This window comes from Anser anser, assembly GCF_964211835.1.
Source record: "Anser anser genome assembly, chromosome: 17".
NCBI classification, from domain to species: Eukaryota; Metazoa; Chordata; class Aves; order Anseriformes; family Anatidae; genus Anser; species Anser anser.
Window position 1 is genome coordinate 4,933,438 of NC_139738.1, and position 26,647 is coordinate 4,960,084.

The 26,647-nt window shown below is 48.0% G+C and overlaps 2 protein-coding genes across 9 annotated transcripts in view; one reads left to right on the forward strand and one right to left on the reverse strand.

The window, feature by feature from the left end:
- Positions 1-47: 47 nt before the first annotated feature.
- Positions 48-19,334, forward strand: LOC310883011 (uncharacterized protein). Its single transcript, XM_083802625.1, has 4 exons — positions 48-7,445; positions 9,192-9,365; positions 17,039-17,119; positions 18,150-19,334. Exons 1-4 carry the CDS (start codon positions 7,283-7,285, stop codon positions 18,212-18,214), a joined length of 483 nt encoding a protein of 160 aa, XP_083658751.1. The 5' UTR covers positions 48-7,282; the 3' UTR covers positions 18,215-19,334.
- Positions 10,011-26,647, reverse strand: part of CASZ1 (castor zinc finger 1) — a 183,652-nt gene continuing 167,015 nt past the window's right edge. For all 8 annotated transcript variants that reach the window (XM_083802600.1, XM_083802602.1, XM_083802601.1 and 5 more), the window contains 4 exons: positions 26,416-26,587; positions 23,336-23,484; positions 21,206-21,440; positions 10,011-16,107 (listed from right to left, as the gene is read on the reverse strand). In XM_083802600.1, the coding sequence (XP_083658726.1) occupies positions 14,852-16,107; positions 21,206-21,440; positions 23,336-23,484; positions 26,416-26,587 (1,812 nt within the window). In that variant the 3' untranslated portion in view covers positions 10,011-14,851. The remainder of the gene's footprint in view (positions 16,108-21,205; positions 21,441-23,335; positions 23,485-26,415; positions 26,588-26,647) is intronic.

Consider the following 26,647-nt stretch of genomic DNA (forward strand, 5'->3'; position numbering starts at 1 on the left):
TCCGTATAAAATGTTTCCTGATGGACATTTGTGGTTGGTTTGTTTTCTAACTGCTCCAGTCCTAGGTTATGTCAGCAGGAGGCAGTGTAGAGAATGGTGGAAGTGCAATACAAAGTACAGTACAAACAGCTCCAACACCACCGTAATTCTAGGTTGCCTCCGTTGTTGCAGAGGGTGAGATGATGGATGTGTCACTGGTGAGTAAAATGCAGCTCCTCTGGTCCCCGTCCTCCCAGCAGGAGGCTCTGCAGGGTGCAGAATGCAGCGCAGCGCTCCGTTCCACCCTGGCAGCAGGAGGTGCTGAAGGCAGCGTGTGAGATATCCCATGGCCCCGAGGCTTATCTGCCGGCAGGGAATGCTGCGCCGTATCCCATGACTGGTCTGACCCTGCCAGGTCGGCACAGAAGCCATTGAAAGAAATGGCGTACAGCAGCTCGTAGCTACTGCAGCCCCATCGTTGTTCAACAGAAGTGTTTGGCTCCCTCCTTAAAAATGAGGGATTTACTTGATTCCTGAGTATTTGGGTGTCTGGTACATAGTGACATTTTCCTGCTCAGGGGGAGTGAAAGGGACCTTCATATTACTGTATTTAGACCTGCTGCTGAATGTGATGATTTCTCATTCCTTAAATGGACGAATATCTTCCCCAGGAGTGAGTGAGTGTGTGTGTGTCTCCCTCTCCCTCTCCGTCTCTCTCTCCGCTGTTTAACGTTCACAAAGAACGTCACGTTTAGCTAAAACAGGGCAAATTTGAGAGTGTTTAAAAGGACAGGCTTTTATTAAGGGATGGCACTTTTCATTTCTCCATGCCAAGAATCCTCGTGAGAAGAAAACACGACTGAACGCAGGGATGTAATGAAAAAGTGTTGTCCTGCCTGTGTACATTTTATATACATAGAAGGTTTTGAAAATAGAAAGTGCCTGGACAACAGCAGTTGGTGAAATGTGGAAAATATGTTGCTGAGGTATGTGCCTTGCAGAGTGACTTACGAGGTTTACAGTACAAGCATCCCTGCGGGTTCATTTTTCCCCCCTTTCCTCCATGTTCCCAGTGTTCAATTAATTTACCTTAAGATTTCTGGTGCAGAGTAAAAGGCAGTTTTCTTCAACTGCCCTTTTCTCTCCCTTAGCTTTTGCTTCTTGCAACCTTTACCAGCTGCATAGGTCACGTTTTTTCCTTGCCCCAACCCGATATGAATCACAGAAAGCTCCCTTGTAGCCCATTGCTCAAAAAATCTGACTCTGGGCCTCTGGCTGCTGATGGGGTCTTGCGTACTTCGTTGAAGAGATCCAGCCCACCAGGAGGGAATTTGGAAGAAGCCAGACCTTCTTGCCAGTAGGTATTTTTGGGAATCATGAGTGTTATTCTTCAGCCTCTAATTTCTTGCCTTTCTTTCCAGCATAGCAGGAGTTTCAGGGCAAGTGTTTTGGTCCCAATGAACCACGTAACCTGCCTGCTAACTTGTGATTTTTTTTCTTTTTTTTTGGGCTAGAAACAAGCTTATATCAGCTGCTGTTTAGCTCACCAGCTAGTAGGCACTGAGGTCACATCACATTAACTAAAGATGACCAGGTAGCGAACCCTTTTTCTGCAGAACAAGACAGCACAGGAGTCAGTCACTCACCACCTGGATAATTCAAGGACTGCATTTTAGTGTAACCAGCCTTGGCTTTGGCACAGAAGACGACAGCACTCAGGTTGGTAAGTTCAGTGGGTTCGCAGCATGGTTTCTGTAGGTTCTTGGTACAGGGCAGAAAGTGGGTGAAGGGAGCTCCCTCTGAACAGTGTCATTTGGGCACGTTCCAGTGAAACCCTGTGAGCCTGTGCTCTCCCCTGGAGGAATTAACGTCAGGCTGGTGCTTTCCAGTAATTTAAGGATATAAAAGCTCCCTTTTCAATAGCTCCAAGAGAAACACGGGGAACTCAAAAAAATGTGACAAAGTGTGAAAGGATTAAAAGAGACATGACTCCTGATGGTCTTTGTCCAACCTTCCTCACCCCTAGATGTGACAAATCAGCTCTATGTGCACCTTTGTCACAAGCAGGAAGAATTTTTTTATTGCCTTTTGCAAGGCCAGGGTGTTACCTAACAGTGTTTGGGATCAGAAAGGAGGTGGATTGCAGGGTCCCTCGTGATCTTGCTAATTTGCTGCATGACATTTTGCAGAGCCTTTTACTTGTAGCGTGCCTCGGTTTCCCCACGCGATGACAAAAAGTACCAGCTGGTGAATAATGAGATGTGACAAAGACAAGCTGCAGAAAAAGCAAACTTTGGGAGCCAAATTTCATGCTAGCTCCTGCAGCTCACACAAAAGCCCCAGCCCGTTACCAGCTGTGCCCCGCAGTGCACAGGGTGCAGGCTGCAGCACACCGCCCAGCTGCACCCAATGTCCCCAGCTGCACCCAATGTCCCCAGCTGCTGATGGCCTGGGCTGCACAGCTGTGGGAGAGGAGCTGCTCCCCCGTCCTGAGCGGTCTGTGCTGCCCCGCCACCAGCTGCCCCGGCCTCGAGGCAGACATTTTACCCCTGGCCTTTGCACGTTGCGACTCAGCAGCTTCTGGCAAGTAAGTGCTTTTTAATAACTGTGTTCTCGCTTGCTTTTGTCCTCGGTAGGCTGAGGGAACTGGCTGCGTTTCCAGTGGCCACCTCACCCTGCGGTGGGATTTGCTGGCAGGGTGGCCAGCAGGGCTCCCTGGCTCCCCCAGTGTGCGCTGGTAGGAGGCACCGTGCTGGGCTGCTGCCTGGGGCAGGGCTGAGACAAAACCCGGTCTGTGTCTGCCGTGGTGCTCACATTTGCAGTGCCTTTTACAGAAACAGAATCTGCCTTGGTGGGGCAGCGTGATGCTTGGGGGAAACCAAGGCGGGACAGCAGGGCCAGGGTTACTTTTTGTTGCAAACCTGTGTGTTCAGGCTGGGGTCTCCATGCTTGGCTAGAGCCTTCACACCCAGCAGGTGGTGGAGCACATGAAGTGTTTCCCAAGGCTTTGGTGACAGGGAGCTTCGGAAGGTCCCTTCCGTGTGGTGGAGCCGTACGTGCAGCACAAATTGTTTGTGGGGGTGACCCAGCACACCAAAAGCTGGTGTGAAGCTCGAGGTGAGTCTTCCAGCCTGGACTTGAGCTCTGTCCCGCTACAAGTGCAAGTGAAGAGAGGGGCTTGGCCTCCAGAGTTAGAAAATGTAAATAAACACTGCTGGGAGGTGAAATGGAGGAAATGATTTACCTGAGGGCGCAGGAGAGAGCGTCCAGCTTCCTTCATTTTCCCTTTCATCCTCCTATCTCCCAGACCATGCTGCTTCCTCGGGAGTCAGCCTTTGTGGTCACCCTTGAGCTGTGTCCACCTGGTATGCTGATGGGAGGCTGGCCCTTACCACAGCCTACGCTGTCAAAAAAATAAAAAATAAAATAAAATAGTGGAAGTGTACCTAAGGTGAATCTAGGGTAGCAGGGAAGAGGGAGGATGGAGGGCAGGGCCCAAGTCCTTCACTTGCTGTGCAGCAGAAGCTCTGAGCTGCGCACTTGTAGATTGAGGGGCTGGCATGGTCTCTCACAGCTCAGGGAAAAAAACAATCCCATCCCCAAAAGGGAGCAAGCACTAACCTAATAAAGGCACCAGCTGGACGAAGGGAAAACCGGCTCTTTGGAAAAAAAAAAAAAAACTCCTTTCATTAGAAAAATAATATATTTCATCCTAATAAGGTAAAAATATTTGAAATGGGGCAGAAGTGAGCACTAGGCAGCATCTGTCAGGCCCTTTCTGGAAAGGGGAAGATTATTAAACTCAATTACAATTTATTTTTGTAAAGTGTCTTTCAGACTAAAAATCTCCCCAAATGCTTTGCAAGGACTGCTCAGGGGTTACTTACAGTATGGAGCATCTTAGAAGAATGCCCCTGTTCCCCCCCCCCCCCCCAAGTCCCTCTTTTCTGCATCTGCTGAAGGATTTAACCTTTTTTTTTTTTTTTTTTTCCTTCTGTATTTGTGCAAATGATGAGAGATCTTTTGTGATGCTAGCTGCAAGAACATGCCCGAAGAGGGGCTGAGAGGGGAGTTACATTGCATTTTTTGGTTTCGGATAAAATACTTGCTTTTCTCTAGGACTGTGTCTCCCGAGCGAGGAGGTGATTGCTGGGTAGGGCTGATTCAGAGCATCGAAAAGTACAGCTGGTGCATTTGTTGCCTATTTTTCTTTTCATGTCTGTCACTTTGCCAGCTTGCTTGTCTGTCTCTCAGTCACTCTGTCTGCTTGGCATGGCTGTTCGTACAGCATCCCCGCTGGTGTTTCAGCCCTCCGTCGTGCCTGCCTGTCTCCTGTTGCCTGATGCTCTTCCCTTTTGCTCCCTACCACTTCAGACACCGGCTGCTTTCAACTTTGTCCCACCACTTAGATAACTGGTACTGGGGTTTTATCTGTGTGGAGCCAGAGTAACACCTCTTTAAAATTAATTTCTGTAATGATTTGATTAAACTAGAGGAAGTTTTGGGGTGGACATCCTTCCATCTCCTTGAACAGTTTACTTTAGTTAAAGCAGTTTAAACTGACGTGTGCATGCACAAAAGGCTCTGTGCTAAACTCCTGCAGCTTTCCGACGTGGAGGACCTGCTCTTTGCTTCCTGCCCTCAGACAGCACGAACAGCAGGTGCTGTGCCCGTTTGCCTGCTTATATCTGTGTATCCATTCCTCGCCGTGCAGTAATACCAACTCTTCCACTGCAGTGGACACAAGTTTTGGGTGTGAAAGGGAGGTCGGGGCTTGCAGTCGTGTCCATTCCCCAGAATGAGCTAGGTGCCTGGAGCTGGAACATCACGCTGTTACACCTGGGTTTTGCCTCCTTTTGTTCCCAGCTCTAAAAACCTCAGGCAGAGCCCGATCCCTCGCGTACAGTAGAGGAACACCGTGCATGCCCCTGGTCCCTGCTGGCTGCGGGGAGCCCTCTCTGCGCAGGTGGCTCCATCACAGCCTTGGGGACAGGCAGGGGGACACGCTGCTGCCCGGTCACCGGCCAGAGCTGCTTCCCCTCCATCCCCTGGGCGCAGCCGGGACGGGGCTCGCAGGGGCAGTGCCTGGCGGCTGGATGACCCAGCTTGGTTCCCTCTGAGGGGCTCTCTGACTTGCTTTGGCCACAGATCAAATGGCTTTGTTGTATCCTCGCTGATGTCGCGGGCTGTAGGGCTCTGGTATCTCAGCAGAGCTTGGCTGCGGCCTCAGGATCGCAGGAGAGTCCCAGGGACCGCTCGTGACAGCAAGGGCACGGGGCAGAAGCTGTGGGTAATGAGAGCACAAGGCAGCACCCTGCCCTGTGGGAAGGGAAGGGGGCAGGGAAAGGCTCCTTAGTCTGCCTGTCAGATAAATCTTTGTCTGTTTACTTAAATCCTCAGTGTTTCTTCATTTGTTTGTTTAAAAGTTTCCCTGCCAAAAAAGAGCAAAAGGAAGGAGGGAAGCCGCCTCCATCGGTCACCCCTCCTCATCAGGATGGGGCTGGGGCACTTCAGGGACAAGAGCAGGACCTGGGCCCAGAGCACCCTGCCCGTCTCGGGAAGGGGCTGGGACCTGCTGCTGGAGGGGCCCCACTCCCGTCTGCTGGGAGGACGTGTGCGGGAGGATGCGTGGTAGGGATGCCAGGAGCCCCTCTCCTGCCCCAGGGCCACCACGAAGAACTTGTCCTCCCTTCCACCACTCGCTGGAGCTGCAGGTGCTGAGCGGTGCCTTTCTGCCCCCTTTGCCAGCCCCCAGCCCTTTGGGAGAGGCTGCTGCCTCCAGAGTGAGGTGCTGGCAGCTTGCAGGTACTGGTGAGCTTGGTTCAGGGCAGCAGAGACCCGAAGAGCAGGGCTGACTGCCCGAGAGTTGGATTTGAGCTATGGTGTCTACAGCACTGATATAAAGATGCATCGTGCCTATCCTTACCCGTGTCATGTCCGTGGAACTGAAGTTGTGTGCAAGGCCTCCCGTGTACTCTGCTAGAAGTGGACACCCTAATCTGTTGTTTTCTCTCTCCACAATATGTGAGACCAAAAAAAAATTGCAGGCTTATGAAAAGCCATGCAAGTGTGGCATCGCATACCCACAGAGCAGCTGGCTTACAGATACCCATAAAATATAGCAGGTGCAAGAAATGGCAGCCACGCAGGTCCTTCACAAGCTAGCGTGTGCTTCATTCACCCAGACTGGCACACCCCCCGTCCCCACACAAGCACTGTGCAAACCTGTACCCGCTGCTCTAAGCGTGCAAGTCTTGTGTGCAGATATGTTCATGCATGCCCTTGCTCTTCCCCCGTTTGGTCAAATTAAGCCAAGTTCAGCTTTGGTTTGTAGAGAAAGACAGAAATCATTTATTCATTTGCATGTGTGTATATGTGAAACTCAAAATTTCCCAGCTACCTGTAGGCTTTTTGTTTGGAGTAGCTACGAGCGGCTCATTGACTTTCAGAGAAGTCTTTAAAGTTCACATTCCCATTGAAGATGATGTGAGAGTTTATTGTCAAGTTTTAAAGCTTCAGTCCTCTGGAATGCAAGTGGGGGGGGAGGGAAGAGGGAGAGATTTGTTTGGCTCCTCTCCTCCCTTTTCCCCAAGAGCTTCCCCTGTGGAAGGGCTTCCCATGGCCGTTCAAGGAGGCACCTGCGGCTCTGAGAGCACGGGGTTGTGCCCGGGTGCAAGAGCCCAGAAGTGCAAATCTCAGCCAGGACACGAGCAGCTGATGCAGTCTGTGTGCACCACGTGGCGGGATTGTTGGTGCAGAACCGTACTGCGTGGAAAGGGTTTGTGCTTTGCATTACTATGCCCAATGAAAATATATTTTTCCTTGAAGTCTTAAGACATTTTTTTACCTATTAGCTACTTGTTATCTATTAATGGCTGTTTTCTGTCTTAGCTCCCATACCTGAGCAACATGGGCTGTACCAAAAGTTGGCTCGATTCTTTTTTTCTTCTCCATTGTGTGAATTCTTTTTTTTTTTTTCTTTTTTCCCTTTTGTGTCTGTGTTTTGTCAAAGTGTCCATTTCTGGCCTCTTGTCCTGTCACAGGGAAGAGGCTGTGTTAGAATAACTCTTGCTGGTCTTCTAAGAGAGCAGGGAGCCTCCAGTCCTGCCCCCTGATCAGGGGCAGGGGCAGGTCCCATTTTCTCATCAGCAGGTTTCTCTAAAGCTGCAGCAGCAGGGCTGTAGTTCCCCTTTCCTGAAGCGGGGTTCCCATGGGCTCCCTGGGCAGACTCCTACCCAGGGACTCTACCAGTGCCCTTCTCTGCTAAAATCCTCCTCCCTTCCGAATTTCATTCTCTAGAGGCATGAAGGTGGGCTTGTCTAACTGCCCTATTTCCCTAGCAGGTCTCCAAGCCTTTCTTAATGTCAGTCTGCCGCAGGAAGCCAGCGCTGAGCCTCGGTCCTTGCAAGCTGCAAGTTATGCCCAGTATGTGTTGTGCGTCATAAAGCTGCCTTTCCTCCGTACCAGTAAGCATCAGAATTCCAAATTTCCTTCTGCCGGGGTGTAGGAGGCATTGTGCTACCAGAGTAAATATCCTCCCAGCCAGGCATGCTTTCCTGCATTCCCTGCTCAGCTGAGCAAGCTGTGCGGGGTTTCTCTGGGCACCAGCTCTGCACACCTGCTGCTGGCTGCCCTCTTGCTAGACTATCTGTAAGAAGTAGTTGGACAAATTGTGATGATCATCTTACTGAGGCACCAGGATGGCCATTACCCTTATTCTAGGCCAACAGGCATATTCTGTTGTCTTTATTTCTGTCCATATTGGTCCGTATGGCTCCAGCAAGGACAGGTTTCTGTGCTTAAGCTGGACTAGGCACGTTTGGTTAATGACATCTAAAAACCAGGGTGATGGGAAGCAGCAGGAGAACCATCTGCTCTCCTATTCTGTGTCCTAGCATACTTTGAATGCTGTTTCTTTGAGGCAATTGAACTTTTGCTGCCTGTATTGGTTTAAAGTCTATGAATCATCTGGAAAGGAGAATGCAGGGCTCCTCTGCTTGAGCTGCATATTTGGGCTGGTGCCAAGGGATATTCCCTCTCTGGGTGTCTGTGTTGGTGGGTGCTGCGCAAGACCTGTAGTGTGCTGAAAAGCAATATCCAGTGCTTTGTGTAAATTGGGCAGTGTAGTTTTGTGGATGTGTGTGTAACTGTAGGGTCCTGCACTCCAAAACCACTGTTAGAGGGACAGGCTTGATGTAATCAATGCATAACAGCAGCAGCAACCGCTCAGTTTTTGTCTAGACTTCAAAACAAGCAGATTGCCAGGTGCCTGCTGCCACTTTGCCTTCCCTGCCCGAGGCTCCCCAAGCACAGGGGCTGGATGCAGAGCTGCAGCTGCAGAGCTGCACTGTCACAGTTGCGAGGGCTTGGAACAAACGCAGTAGTTGAGGCTTTGATTTGTTCAACTCGCTGCTTCTCCCACGACTTAGTCATTCCTTTACGGAGTGCAGTGAGAGCTCCACAGAGAGCAGGCAAGTTCCAGCAGGAGCTTTCAAACCGTGAGTCGTGTCGTGCCCCCCCGGAAAGGCAGTGATGTAAATATCCCGTGTGCTGTGGGCAGAGCTCCAGTGAGAACAAACCTCTGTGCTCCAAGGTCGGATTAAGAGCGTGTTCAGATAATGACATCTGAAAACAGGATGGCTGGGAGCTGCAGCAGAGCGACCAGGGGGCTTTGAAAGAGAGAGGAGTCTAATCCTCTCTGCTAATAAGGAGGCAGCTGCTGCCAGTGTGTCAGGCTTGGCAAGCTCTGCTCGCTGCTCCTGGGCTCTCTGTCCGGTGGCAGGGAGGACAGAGGTGCAGGCACCCAGCTGCTGTAATGGTGGGGGACAAACGAAGCAGGAGGGGGTTTCTTGGCTTTCTTTGGGTAAAACAAGACCTTTGTCATTGCTCCTTGCCCCCCCACCTCCATGGTGCAGGGCAGGCAGCAGAGCCCCGTTCCACGCCAGGCCAGCTTCTCGGTGCAGGTCTGCCCCCCCAGAGGCTGCCATCGAGGCCGAGGGGCTGGCTGCAGACACCCGAACGCCCGCCCGTGGTGCGGAACCTCCCGGGAGCTCAATCCTGGCATCTGCTGCCTGTCCCTGTCTGCCTCGCTCAGAGCAGGGCTGCCGCTGGTGTGGCCCTGCCCAGGCCTGGCATGAGTCTCAGGTAAGAGAATGGTGGGGACAAGCAGCATCGAGTGTCCAGGCTTTTATCTAATCTACTGTTCTTTGCAGCCGGCGCTCACAACTGCTGGATCGGCTGCACCACGGCAGTGCTGTGTCGCACTGTGGATGTAAGGACACCCTCTTGCCTGGAAAAGACTTTCACATCTCCAGTGGCAGTTGCTTCACTCTGCAAACGTGGCGCATACAAGTGTCAGCAGCAGGAGGAAGCTATGGAGTGGTCAGGTAGGAATGCTTTCTTTCAGATCCTGATGTATGGCATACAGATTTATGTATTCTTGTGCTATAAAAATATACGGCTTCAGCATTGCATTTTAGTGTTTATTAGTGGAGTTACCAGTCCCACCCCTTCCATGCAGACAGGATGTTTCATTCATGCTCCGCTTCTATTTTGTTAGGGTGACAGTCGAACATGTATTGACTTAGTGAGCTTTGAATGTCACTGTAACATTTCAAGTGGGTTACAGCAGGCACAGTGCCACTGTGGATCCCAGTTCACCACTTCGAGTTTGCAGGCCAATGTGGGAAGAGAAAAGTCAAAATGCAAGCAGCTGCATCTCTAATTCAGGCCCCAGTTTAGCAAATCACAGAGGTGTTAGCATCGCTGCCATCAGGGGCCCTGATGAATACTTCAAATAAAACTGCAGGGCTGCTTAAAAAGTTTGAAGCCAGAGTCTGTAAAAAGAGAAGCCTGTTCTTTCTGCACTTATCACCAATAGTGCTGGTGCTAAAACAGTGGCTGTTAAAATGGGTGCAGGGACATTACTGGGACCGTGGTGCCTTAAAAGACCTGAACTGCTCCAAGACTTGTTAGCTGTCCAAAAAATAAAACACCTCCTCAATCAAGAAGACAACTCGATCACTTGAAACTTTGTTGTTTTTTTTTCCAGTTTTTATTGAGTGAAAATGTCAAACCTTGCATCAGTCATGCAAAAAAAAATCAAATAAATAAAACACATATATTAAATTTCTAATAGCACTAAATTCAAGTGGAAAAATATTCAGTTCTTAATAACGCAGGTGCTGAAGAGACCAGATTCAAGTAAATCAGAGCACACCATCCTGTTTAGGGTGTTTTTTTTTCACTTTCTGCATTTTTGTCTCAAAACCTATATATATATCTATATATCTATATATATGTATATACATATAGATATATACACACACACATATATATGTGCATACATATTATTTTTATATTTATATATATACACATACATATTTATAAAACATTAAAAAGAGCATTGGTGGTTCAAGCATTTATTTCCCCCCTCCCCCACGGAAAGAAAAAAATAAAACAACAACAAAACAAAAAAATTACACATTTAAAATTCAAAATGAGCTAGCAATGGCTTATAGTCCTAGTGTGCAATATGGATATTACAAAAGGCTAGAATTCTCCCTCTTTGTCTTTTTTTCTTTTTTTTTTCTTTTTTTAAAGTTTTTTTTTTGCTACATTGGAAAAAAATTTTTTACTTTTTTTTTTTCTTTACAAAATTCCTTCCACGCAGACTTTAATCCAGTTGAGTTTGTGGCTAGAATGAACAATCTAGTCAATAGTTTTTATTTTATTTCATTTTTTTTGCTCTTCAGCAGTGAATGGTAGCAGAATCAGGAGGGTCCATCTCAAGGTTTATTTTGTTTGTTTTTCATTTTGTTTTGGACAGAACAGTTCCGTTTCCTCTCTCCTCTTTCCCCCTCCTCATACAGTTCGTTGAATCTCTCTCTCTTTCTCTGGTCATTCTTTTAAGCACTTATTTCAATAGCATTGTATTAACAGTCCTCTTGATATGATAGCTTGAAGTGAAAACCACCTTGCTGTCATAGGGATCTTTGTGCTGTTGGGGCCTTTGTTCAGAAAAGCACTTAAGCACGGGCTTAAATCTCTGCCGGTTCAGAAAGCATGTGCTTAAGAATTTTGCTGAATTAAAGCCTTAACATGGCAGAATAAAAAGACGGGTTTAACTTTGACTTTTTTGTTGTTGTTGCAAATATAGACGTAGTAAGAGCTTTACAGAAACAAGGCTTGGAGAAGGTAGGACAAGAAGTGCACCGGGGGTGGGATGAGCCCGCTGCCAGCTCTGTGAGGGCAGCGTGGCCACGGCTCTGCCAGGGAACCTGGCCGCCTGGGGTCGGCCCCGCACAGATGCCGAGTTTAGCAGTAGCCTGCTGGGAGAGAAATCTCATACCCTGTGCCAGCTCCTGGAGAGGAGGTGATAAAGGATTGGGAGAAAGGCTGAGACATCGGGGAGAAGTAGGGTGCCTTGGGGGAGAAAATGGTGTGCATAGATAAACACAGGCCCCTCTGGCACGTGCGGAACGGCCCCGCGTCAGCACGGATCCTGGCCCGGTGGTGCTGACCACGCCTGCCTAAAGCTGCCTCTGGGACGATGCACGTCGTCCGGCTCCAGCTACCGGGATCCTCTACCCCTCTCCTCCACACACCGCTGCTTCCTCCCACCGTCCCGCAGTGACGCACTGCGTGCCCACTGGTGAGATGGGCCTGGGGAAGAGGTACAGAGGCCGTGTCCAGGTGCGGGTTCCCAGCTGGTGGCAGCAGGGACGCAGCCCCTCTATCCTGAGTGGTACCGAGTGGCCAAAGTGAGCCCCGGCCTTGGCACTGCCACCAGGCTGCCCTGCGTGCCCTGCTGACAGCGCTCACGGGCGGGTTTCACCTGACACCTGCGGGATGTGGTGCTGAAGGCAGTGCGCTCGGTCCTGCCCCCCCCCGAAGTCAGTGACATCCATCAGGGTGGTTTCAGCGGTACAGAGTAAAAACAGCTATTCGGCAAGATGGGGCGTGTGTTACGTCTGAGGGTTCCTCCTGGAGCCCATCACCTTAGTATCTGGGTAGTTGAATATGGGAAAAATGTACAAGTACAGAACCTGCAGCAAATGCCGGTAAAGTTAGGAATTTTACCCCATCCCAGTTCTATAAATTCCAGGCCCTCGTTCCCTCACTCGGCCCCAGGAACGAGAGCTTCATTATATTCAAGAATTGGGTTGTGCTAGAAAACACACAACTGAGGGCAGGGGATATACCAAACAAAACAAAAACAAACAAAAAAAAATGAAACCCTATAAAAATAAAAGCCACACAAATAACTGATAGAGGAAAAGAACTCCAAAGTATTAAATAAACTACAAACTAGTAATAACAATATTTCATTTGTTTTGTTTTCATTTGTTTCACCTCTACAAAATTCAAGTTAAAATTCGGAATCGTGCAGCTCCGGTCAGTGCTAGGAGTGTGAAGTCAGCCTCAAAACGTAGACTTAAGGCCCCCCTCCCCTGCCACCCCCTACAAACAAACACTAAATTGAAAAAAAAATAATAAAAGAGAATAAAAATTGCACACAATTAACCATATCTAAGGGCTGTCCAGAAGGCAGGTGACCCCCCCCCTCGTCCCCCTGGCATGGGTTGTCTCTCTTTTGTTCTATATATAGGAATAACGTTTACAGGAAAAATACTGTACAACTTCTTAATTTTTTTTTGCCTTTCTTTTTGAAACGTTATCTGAGCATTCTGTCCCCACATTTACACAGCTGATCTGCTTGCTTATAAATCAGACCTGATCTGCACCAGTTCCTTAGGGAAATAATAATAATAATAAAAAAGGCAACCTAAACTCCTTGAGGCCTTTTTCTGTTCAGGGTGGAAACAAATTACGGGGATCCCTTGGAGCCGAAGTGCTCTTGGAGGGGGGGGGGGGGGCTGCATGTCATTGGAAAAAAAATAACTAGATTTAAACAAAAAAAAAAGGGGACAAACTTCAGACACAAGGAACCTTTTGCTAGGCTGGTATACTTACAAACTGGCACTGAAATAGCTATTATCAGAACTAATTCATACAGCTAGTCCTTCTGGAGCCTGTGTTTATATAGACAAGCCCTCTTTCTCAGACTCAGGTGAGGATTTGGGGTCAAACAGCTACTGTCTCACCTGTCAGAGTCCTGGGCAGCCTCCTGTAGTGTGTGTTCCCAGACTGGGCTAGGAAAAGAGAGCAGGGAAGTGCCTGTAACCAGGGGAAAGCCCAAGCTTCTGGAGGTGGCAGGTCCCAACATAGTAAATCCATTTGCTCGTGCAGTGCCCAAGCTATTAGGCCTACTTGGCAAAATTTATCAGCATGGACCCAGAAATGCATTAATTTTTTAGCTGGACTACATCCTGGCCTCAGCTGGCATCTCCCCCCATCTCTCTGGGCCACGTAGGTTGCGGCAGCCTCGTGTTTTGTGGCTGCAAACCCCATGCCTGGGCCAATAGCCCTGCAGGTGCTGCAGAACAGCCCCCACTTAGTGCTGAGCAAAGGAGACCCCAGGCGGAGCAGAACGTCCCGCAGAGGGACCCTGAACATCTGCCTGCCTTCTCCTGCCTCCTCAGTGGTGCCTTCACCTTCTCCCAGAAGTCACCAGAGCTACATTTCAGTCCATGCAGAAAGCCAGACTTGTCCGTCCCCGATGAAAGGCCGGGGAGGAGGGCTTGGGGGTGGGGACATACCTGTCATCGTGCGACTGCGCGGGTCAGCGAGCAAGTAGTATTTGCAAGGCTGCTTTAACGGCTGGGACGCTCTTCTGCGAGAACGGTGCTCCTTGTGCCGCACCGTGGCACAGCGTGCCAGCTCACAACCTCCTGACTCTACCGAGTCCTCCTGAGATGGGGATACTGAAGCACCACAAAAACGCCTCGCCCTCCACAGAGGGGAGGCACCTGGGGGTTGGGATGAGATGGAACTGGATGGGAGATTAACCCCAGTCCTCCAGTGTGACAAACCCTTTATCTGCCCGCTGCGCCCTTCCCGAGTTACTTCAGCTAAATCCCTACAGGCAGAACAGCAGGGATGGGGAGAGGTGCCCTACAGCTGTAGACAGAGAAAGTTTTACAATATAAATAGCATTCAAAATTATTATCATTAATAGTAAAAAGGATCTGGAAGAACAGAGGAGTGTCCCATTCCCACCCCTGCTCATTCATTAATGCGTCCTCATTTATGTGACAATAAATACCCACTCCCACCCTTGCTGTCTGATGCCATCCATTTAATGCTGGAGAAAGGAGAGAGAGAGAGGGAGAAAGGGGGGGGGGGGGGAGAGAGCGCACCCCTCACCCCCTCCTTCCCACTGGCAAAAGCTGAGCTAGTCGTCTTTGTGACACCAATTCCTTGCATGTTATATATGTGTGTGTGTGTGTACATTATATATATAGAAGAGACACACACACAAATATATATTTCTAAAATTCATTACCTGTTGTTCCCACCCACCCCCCTCCAAGAAGTGGAGATTATTATTAATATCGTACAACTGAAAACATGGAAAAATAAAACCCAGAAAGAAAAATGGGGGGGATAGAACCCCACCTATAACAAAGGGTCCCCAGATGGGCGCAGGCCCAACGCACCATTCAGGGGGCAAGGAGAAGCAGCTGGTACCCTCGAGGTCCGTGTCTGTATAAAAGGGTATTTTTTTGCTGCGTCCTGCCCCCGTGTTCTGTGATGTGCAGAACAAAGTGATGCAGCACCAGTCCCGCTGCGAACCTGTCTCTTATGGGGCCTGTGGATTATGGGTTTCCTTCCTTCCTCTCTCTCGTGCGTGTGCCACAGAGTTTGTTTTTCATTTGCCATCCCAATCTTTGTTCTTGCCTCATATGGGGTCCTCTTAGTAATTCTGTGTAAGAGCAAAACCAAACCACTGCTGCTGTTGTCTCTAAGATTAAGGAGAAGCTGCTGGAGCAATGGTAGAGGCTGGGGCAGCAGCTGGAGCCGGAGCAGGAGTTGAGGCTGGAGTAAGGGCTGGGGCTGGCTCGCCCTGTGGCCTGGAAGCATCGCCGTGGTCTGTGGAAGAAGCAGCCTCCTCTGGTTCCCCATCATCTTTAGTGGCCAGGCCCTCAGGGTCGGGCAGCGATTCTTCAGAATCTGTGTTCAGATCTTCCTCTTCATCATCCTCCTCATCGTCGTCATCATCATCCTCCTCTTCGTCATCCTCCTCTTCTTCGTTCATCTCCTCCTCGTCATCCTCTTCATCCTCTTGGGAAGAGTCATCCTCGTCCTCCACATCGCCGGAGCCAGACGCCGCTGCCCCCCTCTCCTGAGGGGTGGTCCCGGCTCTGCTCGGTGACGGACCCTCAGTGGCTTCCGACTGCTTCTTGCTGAGGTCCAGGGAATCATTGAGGCCCACGCCTGCCGCGTTCTGCAGGAAGAAGAGGGAGCTGTTGTTGTCAGTGCTGAGGTTGAGGGAACTGTCCAGGTTGATGGAAGAGTTCTGGATGTCATACTCGAGAGTGGAGTGGGCAAGGCCCTCGGGGCCGGGCGAGATGGCAGGCAGCTCCCCTCGCTCCTGCTTCTCGTGTTTGCGCTTGTGCGAGTCCATCTGGGACATGCCCACCACCGTGTGTTTGCAGCCAGGGTAGGTGCAGTGGAAGTGGGAGCACTTGAGTTTGTACTTGCAGTCAGGCACCTCGCAGTCCACGCTTGAGCTGAACTGGCAGAAGCCAGCAGCGCTGATGACGTCCTGCTTGCCGTGGTGCTTGCGGTGGGCTGTCACCTTGGTGCTGTCAGTGCAGCGGAAGCCACAGCGCAGACAGTGGAAGTGTGTGCTATTGCCAGAGAACTGACAGTCTGGGAAGTTGCAACTCAGTGAAGACTTGAAGCGCTTGAAGTCATCCAATACCAGGTTGTCAACGCGATCGTGGTGCTGGGCGTGCTTGTACATGTGGGTGCGGCCACAGAACTTGTAGCCACAGTTCTCCCGCGTGCAGTGGTAGTGGGTAACCTTGAGAGAGAATTGGCAGCTGGAGTCCTTGCAGTCCTCGTAGAGGTCATAGCGCCGGAATCCCTCCAGCATCATCCCTTCATCCAGCATTTTGCGTGAAGATGCAGTCTTACGGCGCTTGCCAAACGGGGACATGTCCTCAATAATCCAAAAACGCTTTTTGGCCCCCGAGGCAGTTGGCATAGTGATGGTATTCCCTGAGGAGAAAAAGCGAAGAGTGGCGTTGCTGACAGACAGGGCTCTCCTCATCCCCTAACCGTCCTGGCAAGCTCTGTACCTGCCAAGGCACAGCTGCAACTGCTCCCACCCAGCAGCTCATCTCGCGGGCTGTAAGGAAGCCTCAGCTCTGGGCCCACGGGTGGCTGGTGCCCGCTGCCCATCGCTTCCCTCAATTTCCAGCACATCCCACCTGGCCTCTAACTGCCATTCTCGTATAGCCTGGTATTGTCCAAGTACCAGCTGCTCCTTCTCTGTTTTGCAACTCTCTGTTTCTCCTGCTTCTTAGTTGTCTCTAGTCCTATTTTCCTCTTAAATCAGACTTTAATGCCGAAGAGTTTACATTGTTCCAGACCAAGGACTGAGGTGTTTTACTGGAGTTCACTGGGGTTCAAGTGGTGAATGAGTCTAAGCAGTCTAAAAACTGGCACGTGTGTAGTGTTTTCCCCTATCCAGGCTCTTCGTGAGCAGGACACTGTAATACACTACAACTGCCAAGGACAGCAGGAAGTGAAGGAAGATCCCATGCGTGATTGAAAGTGCAAGGGGGGGATTTATAGAAATAGGATGGACTTTGGCCAGGAGTCTGCAACATCCCTCACTGTAATGAGCCTACATATTACGATGAGTGCACTTAGAAAGACAGATGGACAGATGTTCAATGGGGCTAATTCTCATCATCACTAGCCAGTGGACTCTGAGAGAAAATACCAGTTCCACAGCTTTCCCTTGGGTCTCAAAAATCACGTGATGCCCCTAGTAAATAAAGAGCCCTCATCTATCTTCCAGTTTCATTCACAGGGCCAGCATAACTGGCTAGTGCTCACGTCCCCTAGGATCCAGCTGACATCAAGGACTCGACCTCATTATATCTGTTAACTTTTTTTTTTCTTCTCTCCCTGCTATTTCCAGAATCAAACCACAATCTCCAGTATCAACATGCAGCACAGACAAGGTTGGAGGCAAGAAGAATTTCTCACCAGGTGCAGAACTGTGAGTGTAATTGGAAATTATAGCTTGCAACTGAAACATACTTTTTTTTTTTTTTTTTTTGCTTTCCCCTCCATCTTCATGCTTAAACTGCCAACCTCTTAAACAGAGGCATGATTTGTGACATGCAGTGCCTGGGGCCTGAGAGTCCAGAGCAGCTTGCATCCTCATCTAGGAGACTGAAGAAACAGTCATTTGTTTGAATGGTGTAGAATTATTTTTTTCTGGCTGATAAGCAGGTATTAAAAGTGATGGATACTATTTTCGCCATATCTGGCCCTTCGGTTGACAACCCTTTAAACGAAGGTGGCGATTATCCAAGGAAGCCTCCAAAAGTTAAACTGACACTACTGATAGATGTAAGTCTACGGACAGGGTAGCAGCAAGCTAATCTCCTCGTACAGTGGGTTGTTCACGTGCCTGGGCTGTACAGATTGCGGGGTGAGCAAAGAGCAAAAGATTTTCCACCCCCATTCGTTACACAGCACTTGTGCTCAGACAAGCTGATCCTACTGCTGTGAGTAGGGATGCCAGTTTGGGGCATCTGTGGTGAGACCATCTTACTGACTCTTAAGCTGGTGGAAACTGCATATTAAGGCTAATTTAGGCAGCCTACCAGTGGAAGAGTAACTTTCTATCACTATCAGTTTTATATTAGCACGCTCTTAGCTATACAATCTGTGACCACTGCCTGCTCCTCCTTGCAAACGTATTGTAAAATACACTTCTCTGCTTCCAGGCAGATCATTGCCTGCACAAATCACTGCTATCCAGATCAACTCCTTACTCCTTCATTTAAAAAAAATTACAGCCAAACCACTAAGTCTTTCATCATTAATATGGGTGGTAGTCTTGCCTGCCTTCAGACAGCAACACAAGATAAGACATTTTTAGAAAAAAGACAGACTATCTGCAAAATAAGTAGAATTTAGATTTGACCCGTTTTAAACTCAGTTTATCTGCCCAGCTCTTACAACAGTTCAAACAGATGTATTTATAACTTTAGTTAAACCAATTTTGTTTTCTCATACAGGCAAAGTTTCAGAGCAAGTGTATGAAAAAGAAAGAAGAGAACCTCCTACACTCATTAGCCACTAGACAGTGTTCAGTCCCTAACGCCCAGCTGAAGATTACAAGCCTCAACAGATTTAATCCCAAGCAAACCTCATTGGTAAGCGCATGCCATAAGCTTGTCTTTAAAATTAATATTAATGTAAACATTCAGGAAACTATATGAAGATCTACAGGTAAAAAGAAAAGAAACTCAAAAATATGTAATTAGAAGAAAGCACAGCACAAAGGTAAGATGTTTCAGGTCACATGCAAATCAGTTAAAAAAAAGGCAAAAAAAAGGTTTCTTGTGTATTTTGTTCATTGGAACACATTTCTCTGGACAGGGCAAGGATGCTTCTCCTGTCAAGTCATGTGACAAAAACCTCTGAACTTCCAAGCAGAGCTGGTCTTCCAGCCATGCTCCCAACCATTCGCCTTGGATTTGTACATTACTACACATGCACACACTAAAGCCAGCAGGAAGAATGACTGGGACATTTATAGGCTGCCACAATCCTCTTTAGTGTGAACTTTAAGCACAAATATGCTCTTAATTAACTAGAAAAGAGCTGGGAGTTGGGAAAAGAAGCCAAAGCTGAGACACACCCTAAAAACCATTCCCAGCTGGAATGAGAATCCCCAGCCTGAGACATCTCTGATCTTAGTCACACATGGGAAACATGGCAGCTTGAAACTAAAACTCTCGATGTATTTTCTGCAGCTGTAAGAGCAGATGCAAATAACAGAGTGTGAGAAACAGCCTGAGATGTCTGATGATGTCATGGTAGTGACACTGACTGTACTTCCCTCTGTTACTTGCACTGGGGAAAGCAGCTCTGAATTTTATGGCTTTATATATGAATAGGAGGCAGTGAAGCTTAAAGGAGCTATAAAAATACTGGAACTGGGTACCTTGTCAGACATTTACCTGCTGAGATGTGTGCAGCAGACTGATAGGCACTGAGCTGGGTGGCCTACAAGATCTAAGCTGGAAGTCCAAGTCCCATAAATGCTACATGAGCAAAAGTTTGCTTTGTGGCCACCCTGCTGTTACCAAGAGGCAAAAAGTGAATTTTAACTGTGGATTTTGTTAGATTTATCTCATGGTTTGGAATTCATGGAAATTGCTCTACATTTTTCACAATGATTTGCTGTGGTTTTAGCTGTGGTTACTGCATCAGCAGAGAACTGGAGTAGGCATGGAAGGGCCCTTGGATAAAGTAAAGTGAGGCACAGAGTGACACAGGCTTTTTTTACTGACCCAAAGGTGCCGAGAAAAACGTGGGCAGGGTGAGTGGGGAAGGAGATGGGCAAAGGACACTAAGAGAGAAAGCAAAGAAGTGTTACCTGCTGCATCCTGAACTAAGGGAACGTCACTTTTTACTGGAGTTGGAGTGGCAATGATGGGCGAAAACCCAGTGGTGCTGGCGGCAGGCATGACAATGCCTCTGCTGGATCCAAGAGTGGCACTGAGCAGAGAGTATGAGAGACAAGATGGAGAAAAAAGATAGGGGAGGGTGGGAAGGGGAGACCTAAGCAGGGCTTGTGAGAAAGATGGAGGCAGAGGTGGTGGCTGAGGTTGTGGTACATTGTGGGTAGCATCATCGGCAGCAGCAGTAGCAGTAGAAGGAACCAGGCAGCCTGGAGAATGTGGAGAGAAAAAAAAAAGCAGAAAAAAAGAAAAACAAAAACAAACAAAAACAAAACAAAACAAAAAACACAAAAGAACCAAAATGAGAACCCAGGAGCGGAAGCAATATGATGAAAATGGAAAATACATTCACAAATGTATGAAACAGAATTGTAACAGAGAAGAAACGGAAGGTGAGGAACTGACAGCATCAGGAAGAGGAGGTTTGTCTGTGCAGAAGGTAAGGTGGCTGTAGTGGTGTGGGGGAAGAGCCACAGGCTTTCAAGCAGAAATTCCTGCTTGTTTGGTCCTTGTGCATTCATCTGGTGCCAGCTTGTACCAACTAACAGCCGTGAGGGTTGTCTTACACCTTGGGCAGGGGGACTTGCTCACTACCTGGATAGCAGTGGGGGCGCATTTCCTAGGACGTGTGACTTGGGCTGGATGTTGTGCTGAGAAGGGAGAGAGAGCTACGAAGTGCTGTCCTACCAGGACTCTTTGGAGGAGCTTTGATGCCATGGGGCACCCACTGTCGTGACCCAGCAGTGTTTGTATGAAGGTAACGTGGTTTAGAGGTGCTATCTGATAACCTTCATCGGTCTGGGGTGGGAAGGCAGAGTAGGAAAACGTATTTGAAATTAAAGCAAACTCAGAGAGGCAGTTTATCTAGAATGTATCACCTAACGCTGGGAAGGAGAGCTAAGAGATCCCTGAATCAACACTAGATGATAACAGAATTCATAAAAGACACCACACTACTGAAGAGATAATTTTGTAGCACAGGGCAGTGGGAGATGGCTACCCATTATCCTTGCAAGCAGGAAACAATGGCAGAAACTTACTGCAAAAAAGAGGAGAATGATGGAGGTCTCCTCTGTGCAACACTTGACAAAGTGGCACAAGAGGCATGAGGCAGGGAGCTCAGTGAGCTGCTTTTATATGTTGCTTTCTGAAGATGCGGTAGTCTTTTTTTCCCTCCTGTATATAATATTTGCTATTGTACAGCCTCTCTGTACCTCAACAGTATCAGAAAAAATGCCCGACTTCAGATGCTGCACAAAGAAATACAAAAAGATAATGGGAAATGCCAGGGACAGAAGAGCCCTGCAACTCTTTTTTTTTTTCCTTTTAAATCAGTTATTCAAAGATCCACTCCAAGACAGAGGATAAAAACCTCTCTTCAGGGGAGAAGAAAGATATGCTGTTAGTTCATGGACCCTTGAAGTGCACATTCTGACGGATCTCTTCTCCAAAAAGATGGAGGGAGCTAAGTTAGTAAGAGGAACTACCATAAAGCTGGTGCAGTTTATATTTTAAGGTGCAGTTGTCCTTTGGCCTCTCTTCATGAGTTTATCTCCCAAGAGAGCAGGCAACTGACGATCCATTTCACCCCCCTTCTTCCTTACCTGCTGATGTACTCTCATTGCCCACTGGAGTGCTGGAGCAGCTGCGGTCCATATTGGAAGATTCAGAGGAGATCCCCCCTGGGCTACAGCCAGTGTAATCCATGTACTCATCTGTTTCAGTGTCCATCATGCTCGGGGGTCCCTGAAAGGAAGCTGGGGTTCCTGATGAGGCTGGGCTGGGTGCCATGCTGCCAACCTGGGGGAGATTTTCATTTCTTGGAGTGTGGCCAATAACCTGCAGCAAGAAAACAGGACGGGGACTTTCACACCAAAAGCACGATGCCAAGACCAAAACCATCTGTCTGCATGTTTATTTCCCTCTGCCACTGCTCATGAGGGATAACTGGAACATGCTCGTGAGTGGAACCCATGGCACTGTGGCTAGGAGCATGAATCTTCCTTCACTGGGAGCTCAGAGCATTAAACTTGGCACATGTATTCTGGTATGTGAATTGTGATGCGCTCAGAGGCTGGGAGTGTTAATCTTGGCACCAATATCCTGGTGTGTGGATTCTGATGCATTCAAAAGCAGGAGGTGTTAATCTTGGCATTGCTACCTTACTGTGTAGGTCCTGCTGCATTTAGAGACTGGGAATACGACTACTGACATGCCTGCCCTAGTGCCTGCATGCTGAGACACGGCGACAGGGGATCACAGACTGAAACCAGTGACCTGTGTGTCTGCTGCTGTGCTCTGTTCACGTGCAGCTGCTGTGGCCTGGCTTGGCATGGTCTCCTCTGGATAGTTACGTCTGAGTAGGTACCCAGAAGCAATGTATATCCAAACACACCGTTAAATGCCTACCGAGCACTCAGGAATGGGAAAAAAATAGAGTTAGGATGGTTAAATGCAGACAGGCAGTGGCAGTACAGCAATCTGTTAGCTTTGCTACATGCCCCGATTTGTGGTTTCATTCTCTTTTTGCTATTTGCTGGACTGCTCCATGGGCTGAGCACAGCAGTAGATTAAGATGTGCACTGTATACTCTTGGGATTGCTTTGGCCACAATTACTACTCTTCCACTGCTAACATGACATGGGATTGCCAGTGAAGGAGATGGAAGTCAAAACTAGCATTTTCTGCTCTGCGTGTACCAGGAGGTTTAGGGCTCTGTAGTGGAGGAAAATTTGTTTGTTAAATCTGAGTTTGATTCTTGTACCTGAGTACTTAATTTTAAGAACAAAAGCTGCCATAACAGTAACACCAGTTCCTTGGCATGTGTGAACTCATTAATTTCAACAGCAGTAGACTGGAACGATTAACTTTTTGACAGTACTTGATAACTAACAGGGAACGCTCATTCCTGTCTTGTGGAATGAAAGAGGGTTCCCATCTTGCTTCTACAGATAGCACCTTTTGCTTTTCATATACCAGATGTCCTTAGGGTTAGATTAGTCACAGGTGTTTAAATAAAGGCAGCTCATTTCATCTCTTAAGTCAGTGGAAGTTAATGCAGCCAAGGAGTAAGAAGAACAAACAGGAGGTTGCAGGAGTGCTGCCATTCTGAGCAGTAGGTCAGTGCTGCAGTTGAACCTCTTCAATTTATTCATGAAACAGAAAAAGCTAATCTGGCAGTTGCTCCCAGTTGTGTTAGACAAAAGTGACTGCACTACCCTGCTACTTCCTGAGATGACAAGGAGAGCCCCAGTGTAACGCCAGATCAGTAAAGGAAGAGAAATTTTGAAACTTGTGTTTCTAGAAGCAGCAAATAATTCTTTATGTGCAACAGGAAATGTTTGCTTTAACCAGCATGTTCAATTCTTCCACATCCTAAGCACTTTAATTTTAATAAGCCAATTGGTGTATACTGAGAGCGTGGGGAGGGAGCGCATGCAAGTTATAAATATGAATATTTCAGTGTTATCCTTCTCAAATGTTTTTCTCCACAACTCATGAGGAAAGGCTGTTTAGACTAAGTAATGCTTTGATGTCGTCTCTCCTCATATGACAGAAGTCAAACCAGCTGAAGCTAGCTTAGGTGAACGCACACATCCCAGGTGCATCCCCCAGTGCAGACGTGTCCTTAGGAGTTTGGTATGAGCATCTTGGCATTAATGCAGTTCTGCAGCCAGCAACCAAAGGGACTATCACTACATACAAAGCTACAACATAAATAACCAGCCAGTCACCTGAGTAGGAACACGATCAAAATTCTTCCCCAGCATCCGTCTCATGTGCTTTCTGGCATGGGATGTCATTTGGTGCTTGAGCAGGAAGGAGAACTGGCAGCCCTCTCGAATACAGTGGAAGTGGCTGTTCACCTGGTTGTATTTGCAACCTGCAGACACAAAGCCAAGGTATGTAGTACAGGAAAGGTACCAAGAGAGAGCAAGACTGTAGGGAAGATGGTCTGGAGACAGGACAGGGCTGCTGCTATATGGACTTTTGGTAGACTGGAGATTATCCATGGTCATGGGTTCTTCAGGAACAGTCCTGAATGATAGAAACCACATTTTTTTGCCTGCTGAGCAACTGTGAAAGAGGATTGCATGGTACATAGATTTAAAAAGTGGGCCAGAACTGGCCCCATCCCTCCTTATGTAAAGATGAAGAAAGTTGCCATTATGTCTAGTAGTGCCTAATGCTCCCCAGTCTGAGCTAGTGCCTTTTCCTTTTCAAAGGGAACAAAACCAAGACTTCTAACTTTATCACAGAATTTACAATTGAAAATACATGCTCAGAATTACATTTGAAATGAAAAGTTCCTTTCTTCCCTTTAACTGTGCTCTCAGAACAGAAAAGCAGTCTCTTAAAAGCCCCAGCTCTGGACAGTGTATGCTCTCTGGTCAGACAGAAAGAGCCAGCAAGTGTTTATTGCCACTCCACATTTGTAGTGCGGGAGGGGCAGCTACTAAACAACAATTTATATAGTTCCTGGTGTACAGCACTTCACACATTCTGCTCCTGGCAGACACTGCCATGCATGCTGGGAGTTTGCGTACGCTGTTAAGATGCTGCATTCAATAGCTGATAAATAATGGCTTGTTGCAGCAAAAGCAATATCAACAGTCAGGTTGTGTCTGTTCTCCGTCATCCCCTGTACATCATCTTATAGACTTTCAGGTACAGGGCTACAGACAGCCCCAGTTTTATTCATCTCCCTACACCCATCTGCCTTTACTTACATACATATCTCTCTCTCTCTCCCTCTCTCTCCACCTATGCTTACAGGCACAAAAAACGTATCTATAAAAGTCTATCTGTTGATCCACTGTGTGTTAATAAACTTACACAGCCCCTAAAGCAGGCCGGTGCTTCTGCACCTGCTATATGCATACTTAACCTAAAAGAGAGAGCTGTACAGAGAAGTAGACGTGCGTTTACACGTTGGTATAACCATCGACACCCACACAAACACATCCAGCTACCCCAGCCTGTCGTGCTGCCTGTCTCTACATAGGCAAATGCACAGTGTTGGTTAAAACGTACGTTTAATGCATGGCAAGCCCAAGCTACAGGCATATGTACATCCCGCTGGATGCATGTACCCCTTCACTCCCAAAATAAACACTGCTGACACATGCACAGCCTGCAGACAGCTCGCTGCCAAACAGCTCCCGAATCACCCAGCCCATCTTTAGCTCACAGATAGCGTTTTATGTGCAAGCCAAGTTGCTGTTTGTTTAGGTATTCCACTCCCCCACAGCCCCACCTCGTTTGCCCTCCCCATCACGTCGCTGTTCTTCGGGATGAAGAACAAACAGTGCTGGCGGGATTGAAATGGTATCAGCAAAGGGCAGGTGAAGACTCGCCCGTTGCCAGGGCAGCCGTGTAGGCTGGGTGTCATATATCATTGTCCTGCTTTGTCTAGCCCCTGCTATCACCTGAAACACCTAAAGTTGAGTAAATAACAGCAACTGCTGAATCTACTGACATGTGTAAATGAGCCCTAGGTGAGTACTGGCACTGGAGTGTTGACACTTATTACCCTGGTTACCACAAACAAGTTGCCATTTGAGTACACATTTTTTTTATGCATGCAAAGCTGAAAAGTTTGGCCCTGGTTATGGTGGTTGCAATGCCCAAGAAAGAACAGCATCGGGCAGGCAGTATGGCATGGCCAAGAAGGACGAAAAGTGTTATTCTGAACTCTCTTTTGTTTCAACCTTAAGCCAGGACCAATAGGGAAGGCTGGGTCTGTGACAACAGCAAGGCACAAGGCAACTAAGTGACTCCCAGGTAGTGAATGCCAGCAGGTCAGGATGGCGCTCGGCTGGAGCTTTCCCTAGGGACTCCCCCCCACAGCGCAGAGCAATGGGCTTCATTCAGCTCAAGGATACCTCCCTGGGAACTCATTCTGCTCTCTGCTGCTGCACGTTTGTTTTACCAGCTTTACACTAGAGGCCCTTAGATTGAATAACTGCTGCAGTGCTGCTAATGGTTTTGGCAAGTGGGCATGCCACGGTCTGAGGCTGTGCACTCTGCAGGTGTTTCCTTCGGCCGTGCGCTGGTGGAGGGCTGGGCTCAAGGCACAGCGCTGACTCCCTGCTGCTCACAAGTGGCTGTGGAGAACAGGGTCAGAAGAGGAAGGAGCAGTTTACTGAATGCCCGTCTCCATACCTCTGTCTCACGCTATTTACCCTTTGGCTTTCAGTATGCAGCCCTGGCAACAGCTACAAAAAAACAACAAAAAAAGTAATCTGAAGCTGCCTGGAGTCAGGTGAAGCAGCAACTGGAGGTCAGTGCAGAAGGACCTTTGAACAAGAGCCTCATCAGAACAGACATTTCCCATATGCTTTTTTTTTTTTTTTTTTTTCCTCCTAAGAGCATCCTTCAACTCTGCCCAAGACGGGCATTAGGCCCAAAGACAGAGAAGTGCCAAAAAAAAAAAAAAAAAAAAAAAAAAAAATTGCCTTGACAGATCAATACCACCGGGGAACCTGTATCTCCAGGTAAGTATATATAGGTGTATGCCTATATATATATATATATATATATATATATATATATATATAAAAAATCCTCTATACTACAGTTTCTAGTCATTTAAGGTCTTTGGTTTATTTGAGAAAAAAGGAACCCTCATGCTTCAACTCAGGCAGATCAGGAGCAGATTTCTGTTTTAGTCTGTTTCTTGTTTAGTGATTTAATGACCAAATACATCTCTAGCATAGCTCACATGCTCTAGCTCATGGTATTCTTAGCCAGGATGTAGAAAAGACTACATGGGAAGAGTGAGGGGGGTGTGAGGGGAGTGGAGAAGACTCACCCAGTCTGCCACACTCTTCTCGCTTGGTAAAATACTTGAAGCCATTGGCTGCCCTTCTTTCTGCCTTCTCATGTTTTTTCACATGCCAGGGCAGCTTGGTGGTGATGTTAGTCACAAAGTAGCAGCCAGGACGAAGACAGTGGTAATGCCCTCGCATCCTGAATTCACAGTGCTAGAAGGGAGCAAAAAGGCAGGTTGCTTTAAGCAGATCTAAAACAAACACACTCTCATT